The sequence below is a fragment of the Equus asinus genome, chromosome 11 (genome assembly GCF_041296235.1).
Source record: "Equus asinus isolate D_3611 breed Donkey chromosome 11, EquAss-T2T_v2, whole genome shotgun sequence".
NCBI lineage: Eukaryota > Metazoa > Chordata > Mammalia > Perissodactyla > Equidae > Equus > Equus asinus.
Genome location: NC_091800.1, coordinates 22,360,879 through 22,379,682, shown reverse-complemented (window position 1 = coordinate 22,379,682; position 18,804 = coordinate 22,360,879). Strand labels below are relative to the sequence as shown.

The following is an 18,804-nucleotide window of genomic DNA, read 5'->3' as shown; positions in this document are numbered from 1 at the left end:
ACCCGGGACTCTCCCCTCCAAATTACAACCAAAAAGAGCAACTGCTTTCCAACCAAAAAAAAAATTCCCAATAACAGAAAACGTCACAGACCCACAGCAGCCAAATGCCGGAGGGTGGAGAGGCTGGAGCCACCCTCGGAGGAGCTGGAACTGGGTAGGAAAGAACTTTGCTCCCTCCCCTAGAGACTGGGATTTGCTGCTGTGGGTGAGGGAAGGAGTGGGGGAGGGGCCACGCGTGTGGGGATCATCCAGGACTCCCACCGCCGGCGCAGTGGAAACCCTCTAATGGGGGAAAGCTTTTGCATGGGGGAACCCCAGCAAGCCAGGGCCCTTGGAGACCAGAGAGCAAGAGCTGACCCCAATCCATGTCAGCACACAAGAGAAAGTGCCCCTCCTCCCCAACCCACACTGCACGCGGCCATCGCAGCTGAAGGTGGAGGGCTCAGAATGCAAGGCTCTCGACCCCCATCTAGTGGCAACAGGCTGTAACTGCAACCAAATAATAGCATCATGTGCAAAAACTGCTCCTCTACCATCCAGCAATTTATAAAAGCTCCAGTCCAACAGGAAAACAATAAAAATACAGAAGTAGGTCCTGAGGACTTGGAAATAGGTAAACTAAGTGAAGATGAGTTCAAAATAGCTATCATCAAAATATTCAATGAGGTAAAGGGAAATATAGAGAAACAAGTCAATGAGTTCTGGAGTTACTTCCCAAAAGAGATTGAAATTATAAAGAAGAATCAATTAGAAATACTAGAGGTGAAAAATACAATGGATCAGATAAAACAGGATACAGATTCTCTGAATGCCCGTGTAGACACCATAGAGGAGCAAATTAGCATAATCTAAGATAGACAGGCTGAATGGCTCCAGACAGAGGAAGAAAGGGAACTAAGAATTTAAAAAACTGAAGAAAATCTCAGAGAAATAGCTGACTCAATGAGAAAATGCAACTTAAGAATCATCGGAATTCCTGAGGGTGTGGAAAAGGAAAATGGAGCAGAAAGTGTGCTCAGCGAAATAATAGAAGAGAACTTCCCAAATCTAGGGATTGAGAGATAAAGGTGTGTGAAGGAAGCTTTCAGATCTCCTAGATTTGTCAATGTAAAAAGACCTACTGCAAGGCATATAGTAGTAAAAATGGCAAAAATGAATGACAAAGAAAGAATACTCAGGGCAGCAAGGCAGAAGAAAATAACCTACAAAGGAACCCCTATCAGACTTCCAGCGGATTTCTCTACAGAAACCTTACAAGCTAGGAGAGATTGGAGTGGCATATTCAAAACTTTAGAGGATAAAAATCTTCAGGCAAGAATACTCTATCCAGCAAAAATATCCTTCAGATATGAGGGAGAAATTAAATCTTTTCCAGACAAACAAAAGCTAAGGGACTTCATAGTCACAAGACCTCCACTACAAGAAATCCTCAAGAAGGCTCTCATACCTGAGAAAAGATGAAAAGGGAGAAAGGGGTCACAAAACACAGAGTAGGGAGACAGATAGAATCTGAATAGGATAGCAAATATTCAACTATATCATTAGGATAAAGGGAAGGAAATCACCAAAGCAAAGACAATCTTATCACTCTAACCACAAACTCACAACACGAGCTGGAATAAGAGATGAAAATAATAATTTAGGAGGAGAGGAGGAAAGGGTCTGAAACAGTCTAGGCTAAGGAAGTAAGAGACCACCAGAAAATGGACTATGTTATACACGAGATTCTGAATACAAAGTTCAGGGTAGCCACTAAACTAAAAAACAGAACAGAGACACGAAACATAAATAAGAAAAAATCTAAGAAACCCAGCATAAGAAATTGCAGTAGTCAATAGGTAGGCTAAAACATACAGGACGAGAAACAAAGGAAGCACAGGAAAACTGGAAAACGAGCAACAGAATGACAGCATTAAGCCCTCATGCATCAATACTCACCTTCAATGTAAATGGATTGAACTCTCTAATCAAAAGACACAGAGTGGCAAAATGGATTAAAGAACAAGATCCAACAATTTGTTGCCTCCAGGAAACACACCTCAGCTCCAAGGACAAACACAGGCTCAGAGTGAAGGGGTAGAAGACAATACTCCAAGCTAATAGCAAACAAAAGAAAGCAGGTGTCGCAATGCTTATATCAGACAAAACAGACTTCAAGATAAGGCAGGTAAAGAGAGACACAGAGGGCCAAAATATATAATGATCAAAGGGACACTTCATCAAGAAGAAATAATGCTTATAAATATCTATGCACCCAACACAGGAACACCAAAGTTCATAAAGCAACTATTAACAAACCTAAAAGACGATATCAAAAATAACACAATAATAGTAGGGGACCTCAACACCCCACTCACATCAATGGACAGATCATCCAGACAGGAAATCAATAAAGAAACAGTGGAGCTAAACAAAAAGCTAAAACAGTTGGACTTAATAGACATATATAGAACACTCCATCCAAAAACAGCAGAATACATATTCTTCTCATGCGTGCATGGAACATTCTCAAGGATAGACCATATGTTGGGAAACAAGGCAAGCCTCTACAAATTTAAAAAAATTGAAATAATAACAAGCATCTACTCCGATTGTAATGCTATAAAGCTAGAAATTACTTACGAGAAAAAAGCTGAGAAAAGCACAAGGATGGGGAGACTAAACAATAGGCTATCGAACAAGCAATGGATCATTGAAGAAATTAAAGAAGAAATCAAAAAATACCCGGAGACAAGTGAAAATGATAACATGCTATACCAACTCAGATGGGATGCAGCAAAAGCTGTGTTAAGAGGAAAATTCATTGCAATTCAGGCACATCTTAACAAACAAGAAAAATCCCAAATCAGCAATCTTAAACTACACCTAACTGAACTAGAGAAAGAAGAACAAACAAAGCCCAAAGTCAGCAGAAGGAGAGAAATAATAAAAATCAGAGCAGAAATAAATGCTATTGAAACAAAAAAGGCAGTAGAAAGGATCAATGAAACAAAGAGCTGGTTCTTTGAGAAGATAAATAAAGTTGACAAACCCCTAGCCAGACTTACAAAGAAAAAAAGAGAGAAAGTTCAAATAAACAAAATCAGAAATGAAAGAGGAGAAATAACAACAGACTCCACAGAAATACAATGGATTATAAGAGAATACTAAGAAAAACTATATGCCAGCAAAATTTCCTAGAGGAAATGGATAAATTCTTGGACTCCTACAATCTCCCAAAGCTCACTCAAGAAGAAGCAGACAATTTGAACAGACCAATCACAAGGAAAGAGATTGAAACAGCAATCAAAAGCATCCCAAAAAATAAAACCCCAGGACCAGATGGCTTTCCTGTGGAATTCTACCAAACTTTCAGAGAGGATTTAATACCTATCCTTTTCAAGCTATTCCAAAAAATTGAGGAGGATGGAACACTTCCTAACACATTCTGTGAGGCCAACATCATGCTGATACCAAAGCCTGACAAGGACAGCATGAGAAAGGAGAACTACAGGCCAATATCACTGATGAACATAGATGCAAAAATTCTCAACAAAATTTTGGCAGCCCAAATACAGCAATACATCAAAAGGATCATACATCAGGATCAAGTGGGATTCATACCAGGGACACAGGGATGGTTCAACACCCACAAAGCAATCAACGTGATACACCACATCAACAAACTGAGGAATAAAACCACACGATCATCTCAATAGATACAGAGAAAGCATTTGACAAGGTCCAACAGCCATTTATGATAAAAACTCTGAACAAAATGGTGATAGAAGGGAACTACCTCAACATAATAAAGGCCATATGTGACAAACCCACAGTCAACATCATGCTCAATGGGCAAAACCTGAGAACCATCCCCTGAAAACAGGAACGAGACAAGGATGCCCTCTATCACCACTCTTATTTAACATAGTACTGGAGGTTTTGGCCAGAGCAATTAGGCAAGAAAAAGGAATCCAAATAGGGAGGGAAGAAGTGAAACTCTCGCTGTTTGCAGATGACATGATCTTATATATAGAAAACCCCAAAGAATCCATTGTAAAACTTTTAGAAGTAATCAACAACTACAGCAAAGTTGCAGGGTATAAAATCAATTTACATAAATCAGTAGCATTTCTATACTCTAATAACGAACTAACAGAAAAAGAACCCAAGAACACAATACCATTCACAATCACAACAAAAAGAATAAAATACCTCGGGATGAATTTAACTAAGGAAATGAAAGACATATACAATGAAAATTACAAGTCTTCTCTGAAAGAAATGGATGACAACGTAAAGAGATGGAAAGACATTCCGTGCACATGGATTGAAAGAAGAAACGTAGTTAAAATGTCCATTCTACCTAAAGCAATCTACAGATTCAACACCATCCCAATGAGAATCCCAATGACATTCTTTACAGAAATAGAACAAAGAATCCTAAAATTCATATGGGGCAACAAAAGCCCTCGAATTGCTAAAGCAATCCTGAGAAAAAAGAACGCAGCTGGAGGCATCACAAGCCCTGACTTAAAAACATACTACAAAGCTACAGTAATCAAAACAGCATGGTACTGGTACAAAAACAGGTGCACAGATCAATGGAACAGAATTGAAAGCCCAGAAATTAAACCACACATCTATGGACAGCTAATCTTCGACAAAGGAGCTGAGAGCATACAATGGAGAAAAGAAAGTCTTTTCAACAAATGGTGCTGAGAAAACTGGAAAACCACATGTAAAAGAATGAAAATTGACCATTCTTTTTCACCATTCACCAAAATAAACTCAAAATGGATCGAAGACCTAACGCTGAGACCTGAAACCATAAGGCTTCTAGAAGAAAACGTAGGCAGTACACTCTTTGACATCAGTATTAAAAGGATCTTTTCGGACACCATGTCTTCTCAGACAGGGGAAACCATAGAAAGAATAAACAAATGGGACTTCATCAGACTAAAGAGCTTCTTCAAGGCAAGGGAAAACAGGATTGAAACAAAAAAACAACCCACTAGCTGGGAAAAAAATATTTGCAAGTAAAACATCCGGCAAAGGCTTAATATCCATAATACATAAAGAACTCACACAACCCAACAACAAAAAATTGAACAACCCAATTAAAAAATGGGCAGGAGACATGAACAGACATTTCTCCAAAGAAGATATACGGATGGCCAATAGGCACATGAAAAGATGTTCACCATCACTGATCATCAGGGAAATGCAAATCAAAAGTACACTAAGATATCACCTTACACCCATTAGAATGACAAAAATATCTAAAACTAATAGTAACAAATGTTGGAGTGGTGGTGGAGAAAAAGGAACCCTCATACGCTGCTGGTGGGAATGCAAACTGGTGCAGCCACTATGGAAAACAGTATGGAGATTCCTCAAAAAATTAAAAGTAGAACTACCATATGATCCAGCTATCCCACTATTGGGTAGCTATCCAAAGAGCTTGAAATAAGCAATTCCAAAAGTCCCATGCACCCCAATGTTCATTGCAGCATTATTTACAATAGCCAAGACATGGAAGAAACCTAAGTGCCCATCAACAGATGATTGGATAAAAAAAGACGTGGTATATATATACAATGGAATACTACTCAGCCATAAAAAAGAACAAAATTGTCCAATTTGCAACAACATGGATGGACCTTGAGGGAATTATGTTAAGTGAAATGAGCCAGATAGAGGATGGCAATCTCTGTATGACTCCACTCATACGAGGAATTTAAATACGTCGACAAAGAGAACAGATTAGTGGCTACCAGGGGAAAGGGGGGGTGGGGGTGGGCAAAAAGGGTGAAGGGTTGCACCTACAACACGATTGACAGACAATAATGTACAACTGAAATTTCACAAGATTGTAACCTATCATTACCTCAATAAAAAATTTAAAAAATAAAATAAAATAAAATTGGGATGTTATCTCTGTCATTGGATTGAAAAGTTAAATATATCAATCTTTTTTATGTCATATATAGGGCAAGTAATTTTTCCCAGGTTGTCTAGCTTTTCACTGTGTATAAATTTATAGTCTTTTTTTTTCTAACATCTGTTGCCAATCTTCCTCTTTTTTTTTTTCTTTACATGGGCCACCAACATAGAATGGCCACTGAAAGATGAGTGGCATAGGTCCGCGCCTGAGAACCAAATCCAGGCCACAGAAGCAGAGTGCACTGAACTTAACCACTAGGCTGCCAGGGCTGGCCCATAGAAGTTTATAATCTTCATGCATTTGAATATATCTCTACTTTCCTTTGTGATTTATGCCTTTAGTGTCATACGTAGAAAGTCCTTCTCTACCCAAGATTTTAATATAGTCACCAAAATTTCTTCTTCTATATTTTGAATTTATTTTCTACATTTGAATAAAACATCTGTCCAGAATTTATTTTGTATTAAGATATAAAATGTAGGAAACTACTTTTCTCCCATGTGACTACCTAGTTTCCCCAACATCAAAATTGCATCCCCCTCCATTGCTCTTGCCCTGTTTTAATGATCTCTATTGCACTTATCACTTTATAACTTATTATGTTATTTACTTATTTATTATACTTATGGTCTGTCCTCATAACAAGAGTGCAAGCATCATGAAGGAAGAAAATTTTGTCCATTTTGTTAACTGCTGTATCTCCAGTGACTAAAACAGCACCATAGTACGTAGTAGGCACCCAATGACTTTGGTTGAATGAATGAACCTATTATTGAAAAAATTTCTATTTTCTTCAGTGATTTTTAAATGTCTCTCTATTTTATTATGAATCTTTGCATACCGGCTCTGTTTCCAGAATTTATTTTATTCCATCATTTTACTAGCCTTTTGATTACAGCACACTTTTCACACCTTAAGGTATAATTTAGAGCATAGTAAATGTTCTTTAAAAACTTAAGCTACAATTTATATTTAATGAATTTTATGCATTGTGTGGCAATTCTATGAGTTTTGACTAATACATAGATTCGTGTAACCACTGTCATAATCATGACAGAAAAATTCTATCATCCTTTTAAAATTTCTCAAGTCCTTTTGTGTTCAACCTTTCCCCCAAATCTAGCCCCTGGCAATGACTGATCTATTTTCTGCCCCTATAGTTTTACCTTTTCCAGAATGTCATGTAGTTGAGTTGAACAGTATGTAGCCAATTGAAATTGGCTTCTTTCATATAGCTTAATGCATTGGAGATTCATCCATATAAATACGTGTATCAGTAGTCTGTTTCTTTTTATTGCTGAGTAGTATGCCATTATATGAATATTCCATATTTTCCTATCCATTCACCCATTGATGGACGTTTAGATTATTTCCAGTTTTGGCCTGTTATGAATAATGTGGCTATGAACATTTGCATATACGTCTTTGTGTGGGCGTAAGGATTGCTGAATCTTATGGTAAAGTGTAGTTTAATTGTATAAAAAATAGTTTCCAAAATGGCTGTACTGTTTCACATGTATGAGGGTTCTGGTTGCTCTGCATCCTTGCCTGTACTTCGTATAGTCCGTCTGTTTTCTTTCACTTTTTTTTTTTTTAAAGATTTTATTTTTTCCTTTTTCTCCCCAAAGCCCCCCGGTACATAGTTGTGTATTCTTCGTTGTGGGTTCTTCTAGTTGTGGCATGTGGGACGCTGCCTCAGCGTGGTCTGATGAGCAGTGCCATGTCCGCGCCCAGGATTCGAACCAACGAAACACTGGGCCGCCTGCTGCGGAGTGCGCAAACTTAACCACTCAGCCACGGGGCCAGCCCCTGTTTCACTTTGTTTTTTAAGACATTGTAATAGGTGAGTAGAGGTATCTCACTGAGACTTGAAATTGTATTTTCATAATGACCAATGATGTTGAGCATCTTTTCGTATGCTTACTTGCTATCCATTGATTTCCTTTGGTGAAGTGTCTATCCAAGTTTTTGGTCTGTTTTTAAATTCTTTTTCCTTATTGTTGAGTTTTGAGAGTTCTTTATATGTTCTGGATACAAATTCATCAGATAAATATTTTGCAAATATTTTCTCCCAATCTGTAGCTTGTCCCTGTTTTGGTTTTTTTTTTTACACAGCAGAAATTTTTAATTTTGATAAAATTCAATTTTTTCTTTCATGATTATGATTTTTGGTGTACTGTCTAAGATATGTTTTTCTAACCCAAGGTCACAAATATTTTCTCCTATGTTTTCTTCTAGAAATTTCATAATTTTAGGTTTTACATTTAGGTACATGGATCCATTTTGGGTTCGTTTTGGTGTATGTTGTGTGATATAGGTTGAAGACTGTTCTTTTGTATATGTATGTCCAATAATTCTACTACAATTTCTTGTGAGACTATTTTTTCTCTGTTGAATTGCCATTGCATCTTTGTTGAAAATCAGTTGACCACGTACAAGAGTCTATTTCTGGACTCTATTTTGTTCCACTGTTCTATGTGTCGATTCTTTCTTCTATACCACACTGTCTTGATTATTTAACTTTATAGTAAGTCTTTAAATCAGGGAGTGGTATCACTTTGTCTTTCCATGTGAATTTTAGAATCAGGTTATCAATATCTACAAAAAATTGTGCTGTGATTTTTTAATAGAAATTGTGTTGAATCTATAGCTTGGTTTGAGGAGAAGTGACATCTTAACAATGTTGAGTCTTCTAATCTATGAACATGGTACATCTCTTACCTTAAAATCTTTTTTCTTTAATCATGTTTTGTAATTTTCAGTGTACAGATCCTGCACATATTTCGTTAATTTACACCAAAGTGTTTTGTGGGTTTTGGTGTTAATATAAATGGTGTAGTTGCTTAAATTTCCATTTTTCAATAGTTCATTGCTAGTATATAGAAATATAATTGTTTTGTTTATTGACCTTTTATCTGATAACTTTATTAAACTCACTTATTAGTTCTATTAGCTTCTTTGTAGATTCCTTGGGATTTTCTGGGTAGACAAGCATATCTTCTACAAATAGAGTTTTATTTCTTCCTTTCAAATCTATACGCCTTTTATTTCCTTTTCTTGCCTTATTGCATTGACTAGAACCTCCAATACAATTTTGAATAGAAGAATAGTGAACTGACATCCTGGATTGCTAATCATTGGGAGAAAATATTCAGTCTTTCACCATTAGGAATGATATTAGCCATGGGATTTTTGTAAATGTCCATTGTCAGGCTAAGGAAGTTCCCTTCTATTCCTAGTTTGCTGAAAGTTTTTATTATGAATGGACCTTAAATGTTTTGAAAAAAAAATTTACATCTATTGAGATGACTGTATGTTTTATTTTCCTTTGTTTATTGACACGGTGAATTACATTAATTTTAGAGTATTGAACCATCCTCGAATTCCTGGAACAAACACCACTTGGTCATGATGCATTTTCTTTTTTATGTTGCTGGATTCGATTTCCTAACGTTTTGTTAAGGATTTTTGCATCTGTATTCATGAGGGATGTTGGTTGGTAATTTTCTTGTCATGTAACATCTTTACTGATTTGGCTGGTCTAACAAAGATAGAATAATCAGGGTAATGCTGGTCTCTTAATATGAGTTTGGAAATAGTCCTCTTTTTCTCTTTTCTGGAAGAGTTTGTTTAGAATTGGTATTATTTCTTCACTTAAAAATTGGGCTTGGATTTTTTGTTGTTGGAAAGTTTTAAACTACAAGTTCAATTTCCTTAAAAGGTATATTATCTTTTAGACTATTCAGCTTATCTATTTTTTCTTGAGCAAATGTTAGTAGTTCATGTCTTTCAGGCAATATCTCCATTTAATCTAAGTTGTCATGTATGGCACCTTTTTAATTTCTGTAATGATAAAATGCAATTAAATATCTTGTATGTCAGTATTCTCCCACTGCAATGGTTTTATTACATTGTGGTCAGAAAATATAGCCTGCATAATTTTTATATTTTAAAGTACATTGAAGTTTTTTGTGTCTTATTACAGGATGAGTTTCTTCAAATATTTCATACGAATTCTTTAAGTGTTTGCTGCACAATAGAAGTTTCTATATTTCAATATATATATATTTAAGAATAGATAGTATTTGGCCAGAGATACTCAGATCTTATCTTTGCCACCAATACTCCCAAGGGAAGTACATACCCAGTGGACCAAGCCAGGCAAAAGACACTCCTAGTTACTTTGGAGCTTCCTCTCCAAACCCCGGTAGAGAATTCTAATGAGCTAACTTAGGTTGGAATCAGATCTGAAGCCGGACTCAGCTCTCTTCAACCAGAGTTTACACTATAAACTGGGAATGTAGCCTTGTGTGTTGTGGATAGTTTGGGGGAAAAGTCCAGAGCCCTAGTGTGAGAGCAGGAAGACCAAAGAATCACCCTGGTGCCCTTAGTGCTTTGAGTATGGCCACATGCCTCCTCCAGCATCTGTACAGAGAAGTAAGCGTCCAATGGGAAAGACAGGACCTGACCCCAATACGCATCTCACCTCTTTTCAACATGGCCTTGTTAATGTCCTATAGAATCTACCTTCTATCAATATAAGATGTCTTGGTCATAGTTAATATGTTTACTTTGAATTCAACTTTGATATTAATATTACAACTTTTAATATTTTGAGATTTAACGTTTGCATCTCATATCTTTGTCCATCTCTTTATTTTCAAACTATCATTTTAATTTAGTTTTTGTCTCTTGTATATAGCATATTGTGCATTTAGTTTTTAAACTTATCTGAGAGTATTTGCCAGTATTTAATATGACAGTAACGTGCTTGTATTTGTTATCATTTCTGGTATTTTAGGTTTTATTTGCTATCATCTTCCTTTGTTTTCTGTGTTAAACATTCTCTTCATATTTTATCTTTAAATTTTTCTGTACTTTGCTATTAATTCATTGTTTTTATTCTTGTCAATTTTTAATGATATGAAAGTTATAAACTTATTTTTAGAGAACATAATTGTGCCCTAGTTTCTCCGTCAGTATCCAGGTTAACACTAGACTTGTACCTGGGAAAGAGAAGAAATGAGACTTGCTTTTACTTCTATCTTCTTACAAACCTTAAATCCTAAGTTGTGTGAGAAAACCTGCAAATTTAAGTCCATGGTATTATCAAGAATCTTAGATTATCTTTGTTTTTAGAATCATTTGTTCCATGTGCTCCATTAACAATGATTATTTAGACAGTTCTGAATTGTTATGATTTAATTTCTTTACCTTGTCTCTATAAGGTATCTTTCTTACTCCTGCATTCTTCCTTTTGACTCATTGCTCAGTGGGCTTGAGCACTTCGAGTAATTGTTTTTAGGAAAGGTATGTGGCTGCTATGCTTTGAGTTGCTTCATGTTGGAGAGTATCTGTCTGTTGCTCCTAAATATGAACAGCACTTTTCCTGGATATAGAGTCAATGAGTCACAGTCCTTTCCCTGCAAACTCTAAACATATTGTTTGAAGTTCCATTTACATAGCACACTGTTTTTAAGAAATCTCAATTGCATATTTACTTGGGGTAGTTTTGTGAGGCACTGAAAGTGATAGGAGGCCCTAAAGCCATCCTAAGTCATACCTTTGTGCCCCCATGATTCTGTCAGTCATGGCTCTGTATGTTCACTTTGTCAGGCAAGTTCAGATTTATTATAACATTTCATTGCTATCTGGAGATCCAGTAGTCTGTGTGGTTGAGAAAGGGCTTGTATTAAGAGAATGGTAACCTCAGGGGGAAATTCACCTCTTTTGGCCAATCAGTTCCCATCCATGTCAGCCTCAACTCACTAAGCCTGGGCAGAGGTTGTGGGTGCAGGTAAAGGAGGGAGAGATTAGAGGGAGTGGGGAGCTCTTGTATCCCAGGTTAGCCTAAGAGTATTCATCCGTGGCCAATTTTGGTGGTGCCCTAGTTCTGTTCTTCATCCATCATCTCCGTTCTTCAGTCTTGGGCACAGGCTATGAGCACTGCCTTGGGCTTGATCCCACTTGGAGTGGAATTTGTGTCCTGTGTTGGAAGCTTCAGCAGGGCATGAAACTGCACCCCAGTGGCTACCTTGTCTTTAGCCATAGGATAAAATGAGGCATAACTGTGGAGTTCATCAAAGAGGCTCCTCTTCCTCCTCCTATTAATGGAAGGAGCCCAGTCTGTATGTTATTTCTCCTTTGAAATGCATCTTATTAAAATTCCTTATTAAATTACCTGCAAAGAGCACTTGCATCTCCAAATGTGACTCTCATTAATGTTTAACTGTCATATTCATGGGATGTCTTGTTTCAAGAGATGAATATTACAGGACAAGATGGGTGCTCCCTACCCATGCCTGAAGTCCCTTCTTTGATTGCTGTGGAAATAGGTCTGGCCAAGGTTTGATGACTTGCCCAGGATCCCACAGCTCATTCATGGGAGAACTGGAGCACAGGTCTCTCCTATCACTCCCTCTATCTCCACGCTATGTTGCTTTAGTTGATGACGCCAAGCTTAATATTACCATAAAGGTGGGGTTGGGGTTTTATAGGCAAAGGAAATGTTACTAGACATCTAAAGTTTGGTGTTTTATTCATATTCCACATATGAAAGTAAAAAAAAAAATCATGAAGCAGAAATGTGAAAATTTTAGTTATTAGTAAAAAGCACCTTGTTATGCAACTTCTGAAGAATTTTCTTTTCAAATTATATTTATAAAGGCCTTTGTTTATTGGTTAAATTCATATTATATGTTAGAAGAAATCTGTGATAAACTTGAAAACTCTTGAATTTTATTTTTACTTCTTTTTGCAGCCAAGAGATTAAGAAAGTTATACGCTTAATTGTATCATCTTTCATAATCAGGTATGTGAGACCCTAAAAAAAGAGGTAATTAAATATGTATCCATTTAATGTGAATTTTGTTTTAATGAGAAAGGATCTAGGAGGAGAAAAAAAGCATTTCCACTGTCAGTATGTTACTAAATAGCCCCCGTGTCCCATATAATGTAATCTAATTTATCTTGGAAGGTTAGTTTAACCTGAACATTAAGAATTGCAAAGAAACGGCATTCCCCTAAGTCTAATGGTAACATATTAGTATGTTTTTTCCTACCTGGAAAAGTAAAAATAATGATGCATGCACTTTAAAATTCTACAATTACAAGAAAAGTGTTTTATTAAATACCTTATTTGTCTCGAATTACTCCTTAATTCTGAAAGCATTCTATTTAGGCTTCTTCTCCACATGATGGCAAGATTTCATACTATCATACAGCTTCACGCAATATACTTGCTTCCTTTTAAATTTATAATATTTTAATTTGTGTTGCAATTGGAAAAAAGTACTTTGAAGACTAATTAATTCATCTTCATAGATTCTACAAATAGTGTAATCAATTTATGGATAATGTGTTTAGAATACGTAAGAGAAAGGCTTCGGAGTTACTTTAGAGTTCAATCATGTATATATTTTTGGAATTGAAGTCCTTCTCATGTGCCCAGCATATGCTAGAAACATCCATTAATGTGTAATCATATACTTGCTGAAAATCTCACTGATGAAAAAATCTTACTGGTCAAAGTGGTCTTTTTAGGGCTTATGTTAGTCATGCTTTCACTTGGTTTTTATCACTAAATTCTTAATAATTATCAAGACTAATGAGGTTTTATTTACTATGAGAAATTCGTAGAGACCTCTTATAAAGTTCTTGAATTTTAAGAAGAGTTTACAAGCAGAGATAAGTAATTTTAATTCAGTTTGACAGTTCTATGTTGGAGGGTTAGTCTGATGTGTCTATTATAAAGGAGCATGATAACATGAAGTGGTTTTGTGGGAATTTTATTTTCCTAAATGCTTCTATTGGGTGAAAACTGAGTAATTTTGTTGAAATTCTAAGACAACACAGTTCTCCCTGCCACTGACAGTTTAATCCTAAATAATGACATTTTAGTATCAGATCCCTGGGCTAAATGTAGTCTAACTATAGAGGTGAAAACCAATTGATCTTTATTCTGTTTATTTATTTGTTTGTTTGTTTTAGAATATTTGGAATCTTGCTCGTCTTTGTGGACATGTCTCTTATCATCGCAGATCAATTCATCTCTGATAGCAAAGTGTATATTCCTTTGGAATATCGTTCAATTTCTTTAGCTATTGCTTTATTTTTTTTAATGGATGTTCTTCTTCGAGTATGTGTAGAAGGGTAAGTTTGATTAATTTTTTAAAAACATATAAAGCTATTTTGTAGTGCTATGAGAAGCATCCCAAAGTAATTACCAGGTCAACACAACCAAATTTGTCCCTCTTTATCAAAATAATTCTCCTCGAAGGCACGGTCCACCAGAGAAACAACTATCCAAATCCCAATTTCTACTAGATTGGGCTTTAATATTTTTGTTGTAACTGTCACTCTAGTCTCCAATAATGTATTCTAGATGGTTCCTTCAACAGGTAAAGCTTAATGGGTTTGCAAAATGGGACAAGGCAGCTGATGTGTCTACATGCACATTATTAAGAGGAACATGTATGTGAAGTATAAATATTAATACTTTCATTAAGAATTGAATCTAAATAAAATCTGATAGCATATTAAATACTAGAAAATAGATCATGAACAATCCCCTACCTCAGTTAAAATAAAAACTTTCGTTAAGGTACACAGGAGATCTGAGGCATGCTCATCCTGTCAGCGAGGCTTGGTAGTGAGGCAGCAGTTGATTTTCTCCGCTGCTGGCTTTCTGAGAAGGTGGATGGAGTAAGCCAAGCCTTAGAGCTGGACTGCTGTGGAAGTCAGAGACTAAGTTCCCTGGCCTCACTTCATCCAGAGCCTTTCAGAAGGCAGCTTGATTCCTCTCCTCCTGAACTCTACCCTCATGCCTTTGAGCTAAGGACAGTTGCCCACTCCCGGGTTACTCAGAGCCTGAAAGGGGCTACCCTAGAAGTGGAAGCTACCCTAGAACCTTCCCGCGGATCACCAGTGCCCACAGCTGAAGGAGCCAGCGTTGGGGGGAGGAAGGTGCAGTGGGTGCAAGTTCAGCTTTTGCAGGGGAGGCCCTACCAGCCCATTGGGATTCCACTCTAGGTACAAAGGCAGATGATGAGTTCGCAGGCCAAAATAGTGGACCTGTCTGCCTCTCACAAGCTCCTCTTCTGCCCTCCTGACAGCCGCAGTTGCTCTAAGGCTGTGACATGTTCAGCTTCCACTGCCCAATAGTACTCTCCAACATCCCACCTTTCTCTCCCACCTATGTGAAGGCATTGCTTGCCTCTTGTTTGATGGTTTGGTTATATCTCTTAACTGAACTTAAACTGCAATATTTATGCTTTTGTCATATATATGTATAAAATAATGAATATGAATAATTTTCTCTGTCTAGTCTAGTAAATGCATTTTAGATAATTCATTAAAATAGAATTGTTAATGGAGATGAGTCAAATAATTCTTGCTTTTAAAATTTCCCTGTCTCTTCTTTGGGGGAGCATAAACTTGTATTTTTTGTTTTACATTATAGGATGCAACGATATTTCTCTGATTTACTTAACTCCTTAGATGCTGTCATTATTCTGCTGACTCTACTGATTGATATAATTTACATTTTTTATGACTTCAGTTATTTTAATGATATCCCCAGGTAAGAGACATGATTCACGTTTCTTAAACTGTCTTTTTTTTTTTTTGCGTTTTCTATGGATTTCATTTTGTATAATCTTTAACTCTGAATGTGATGATTCTATGCCAGATAAGCTGCTTGAAAATGAAATGTTTAGATAAATTTCCACATACTTAGAAACTAAAGGCTGGTGGTATTTAGGGATCCATGAAGGGTGTACGCACTACGTACCTTTGGTTGAATGAAGAAGATGGAGCACTCAAAGAAGAAACTGGGGACTTTGCCTCTTGTACTAACTTTAACTTCCCTATACTTTGAAATTCCCACTAAATTCCCGTTTAAGTTTCAATCACAAATTCCTTGCACATGAAATTCCTGGGTTTTTCCTATAACAAAGAGAGTATTGGTTTGAGCATATGCAAAACTTGAGTGACTCCAATGATAATTCTCTCAAAAGGCAAATGGAACAGAAAACCAGGTGACGTGGATAGCAACACAGAGGTGGAATTTTGCAGTATCATTGGAATGAAGAAAGCTGAGGCAAAATCAGAACTGTTGGGGATCAGGAAACTAAAATGTGTATGAAGAACTGATGGCTTTTCTTCTTTCTACTCTGGCGATGAGGAAAAGAACAAATGCGTACTGGGATGTAGATGTTGGGTGGCTCATTAGGCTTATTTATTAGTCTAATAGCTTGCTTCTTTCTGCACTCCAGCTTCCCAGGACTTCAATTCAGGTGCTAGTGAAACTTGATGTTATGCGATAGGCTTTTGGAGTTGTTTGAAAATAGCTGGAGCCAGTATGGTCCTCTGACCTACAACCTCAGCATCATCTAAGAGCTAGAAATGCAAGAAGGAAAACACCGCAGGCCCCAGTGACCTACTGAATCAGTGTGTGCACTCAAGTTAGAGAAGCACTAGTCCAAACCATCAGTTCTCTGCCATTGTGTTTTTTTCTGATGGCAGGAGAGACAGTAGCTAGCACACTTGGGAAGTATCTCAATCTACTGCCTGCCTGATGTGTGTTAGTAGCGTAGTGAACCTCTGTTACTGATGGGAGTAACACAGGTGAACAAGAACCCTCAGTTTGTTTGATGGGGAAAAGATTGAAAAATGCTCATCTTAAGCTACAAAAGTTAAATCCACAAATTCTAAGCATCCATCATATAGCTATCTCTCTAGACCAGAGTTTCTCAATCTCAGCACTATTGATATTTTGGACCAGATAATTCTTTGTTATGGAAGCTGTCCTGTTCATTGGTGTTTAGCAGCTTTTCTGTCCTCTATCCACTGGATGCAAGTAGCACCCCCTCAACACACAGTTACAACAACCAAAAATGCCTCCAGACATTGCCAAATATCCCTTGGGTAAGTGGGTGAGAGGCTTGGGGATAGGTGGGGTGTACAAAATTGCCCCTGGTTAAGAATCACTGCTCAAGACTTAGTCCATATTGACAAAATCCTCTATTTCTGTAGTAAAAATGGATCTTTAAAATTTATTGTTAGATTGGCAATTATATTTCGACCTCTACGACTTATCATTCTGATGAGAGTTTTTCATCTGGCTTACCAAAAAAGACATCTTGAAATACTGACCAGAAGGATGGTAAGTGGGCAAAACATGTTTGTGATTCAGAAAAATGTTTGTGTTTCGGGAAATACTGGCGAGTGTTATAGATATGTATATAATCTTCTTTATTTTTATGTTGATTTATATTTTACAAATTAATGATTGTTTTAAACTCTCAGGTTTCAGGAAACAAACGGCGATACAGGAAGGATGGATTTGACTTAGACCTCACTTACATTACTGGTTTGTGAAGTTTAACTGTTGATTTACTTACATTAACTTCACATTTTTCTTGTGTGTGGGTAATTATATGTTTATTTTGGTTCTTACCTTGTCTAAAGCATTCTTTATCTGTGAAGACATCTACCACTATGGTAGTGTGACATATTTGTAGTTTAACCCTGACAATGGAAAATCTCCATTGTCATCCCAAATCAGGGTTACTTGGTTACAGTACAGGGAGTTGAAGGAATTTTCAGCTGACTCCATTTGTTTGGTTTAGAATTTATTGAGTTCTAATAGTTATCCTGGGTCTCAAGGATCTCAGAGAGACCTGTTCTCTTGCTGGAACCCTTTGTAGGTCTCAGGTTTCTGAGTCAGGAGCACTGGAGCACCCTGGGAGTTCCCACGATTGCTGGATCCCAGATCTCTCCTTTTTCTTTAGTGTTCAGATAAGAAATTCTCACCATGGGGGCAGCTCCAGACTGAGATCGACACAAATCTGTTGCATTTGGCTGGAAGCAGTTGAGTCTTGGGAGCACTGTGTGAGTTTAGTGGTCATTATATTGGATATTTTAATATGTTATGTTGATTATTCTGAGGGTTAGTTAGCTTTTTTGTCATTCTCAATCCTGAAATTTCTTTTTTATGAAAAAAGAGTCTGATTATATGTAAATTAAGTTCTCATTTATTGTTTCACATGTATAATAACATCTGTAATAGTGACTATTTTGACTTCCAGGGCGTATTATTGCCATGTCATTCCCATCTTCTGGAAAACACTCTTTCTATAGGAATCCCATTAAGGTAAGGGTATTTATCTAACAAATGCTCATTTTTCTCAGTAAACAGACTATGGAGTTATAAATTTAATATAACTTATAACACGTAGGTGGCAGTATTCTCCTAAAAATATACTCTTTCAGGTAAAAAATTTAATGCATATTATGTATACATATATATTATTCCATTTATAAATATATATAATTTATATAATAATATAAATTCATCTCTTATAGAAGATTAAAAATATAACATGGCCTCCCTTAGCATAATATACGTATATTTGTATTTAAAATTATATATTTTATATATAATATATTATATGGTATATATTATATAAATATAATTGTACTTAATCATATTACATAACATAATATATGTTTATTATTTTATTATAATATGTATTATATCACACATATTATATAATATGTTATTATATGTGTGATATAATATACCCTGTATAATAGATTACATGTAAATGTACAATATTATTCTAAGGAGGCAAATTTTATATTTTTCTGTTTCTGTAAGAGATGAATTATATGTAATGTATATTTATAAATATAAATAATATATAACTACCACAAAACCCTATAATTCACATGGTAAAATGTTGTAACTATGACCAAAATAGGAAAACTTCTAGAGCTGTCAGAAAAAGACAAGACAAAAAGCTTTCTTGTGTATGTATAAACTAAATGTGATACTGTCCTCAAAGTTTAAAAATTGTAATTATTACCTTCCCATT

At 36.3% G+C, this 18,804-nt stretch overlaps 1 protein-coding gene across 1 annotated transcript in view; it reads left to right on the top strand.

The window, feature by feature from the left end:
* The window catches only part of LOC123288838 (phosphatidylinositol 3,4,5-trisphosphate 3-phosphatase TPTE2-like), a 50,015-nt gene that overhangs the window by 2,330 nt on the left and 28,881 nt on the right, over positions 1 to 18,804 (top strand). The window contains exons 2-7 of the mRNA XM_070520586.1: positions 12,687 to 12,737; positions 13,916 to 14,077; positions 15,387 to 15,506; positions 16,991 to 17,090; positions 17,234 to 17,297; positions 18,016 to 18,080. Coding sequence (XP_070376687.1) covers positions 13,947 to 14,077; positions 15,387 to 15,506; positions 16,991 to 17,090; positions 17,234 to 17,297; positions 18,016 to 18,080 — 480 coding nt within the window. The 5' untranslated portion in view covers positions 12,687 to 12,737; positions 13,916 to 13,946. The remainder of the gene's footprint in view (positions 1 to 12,686; positions 12,738 to 13,915; positions 14,078 to 15,386; positions 15,507 to 16,990; positions 17,091 to 17,233; positions 17,298 to 18,015; positions 18,081 to 18,804) is intronic.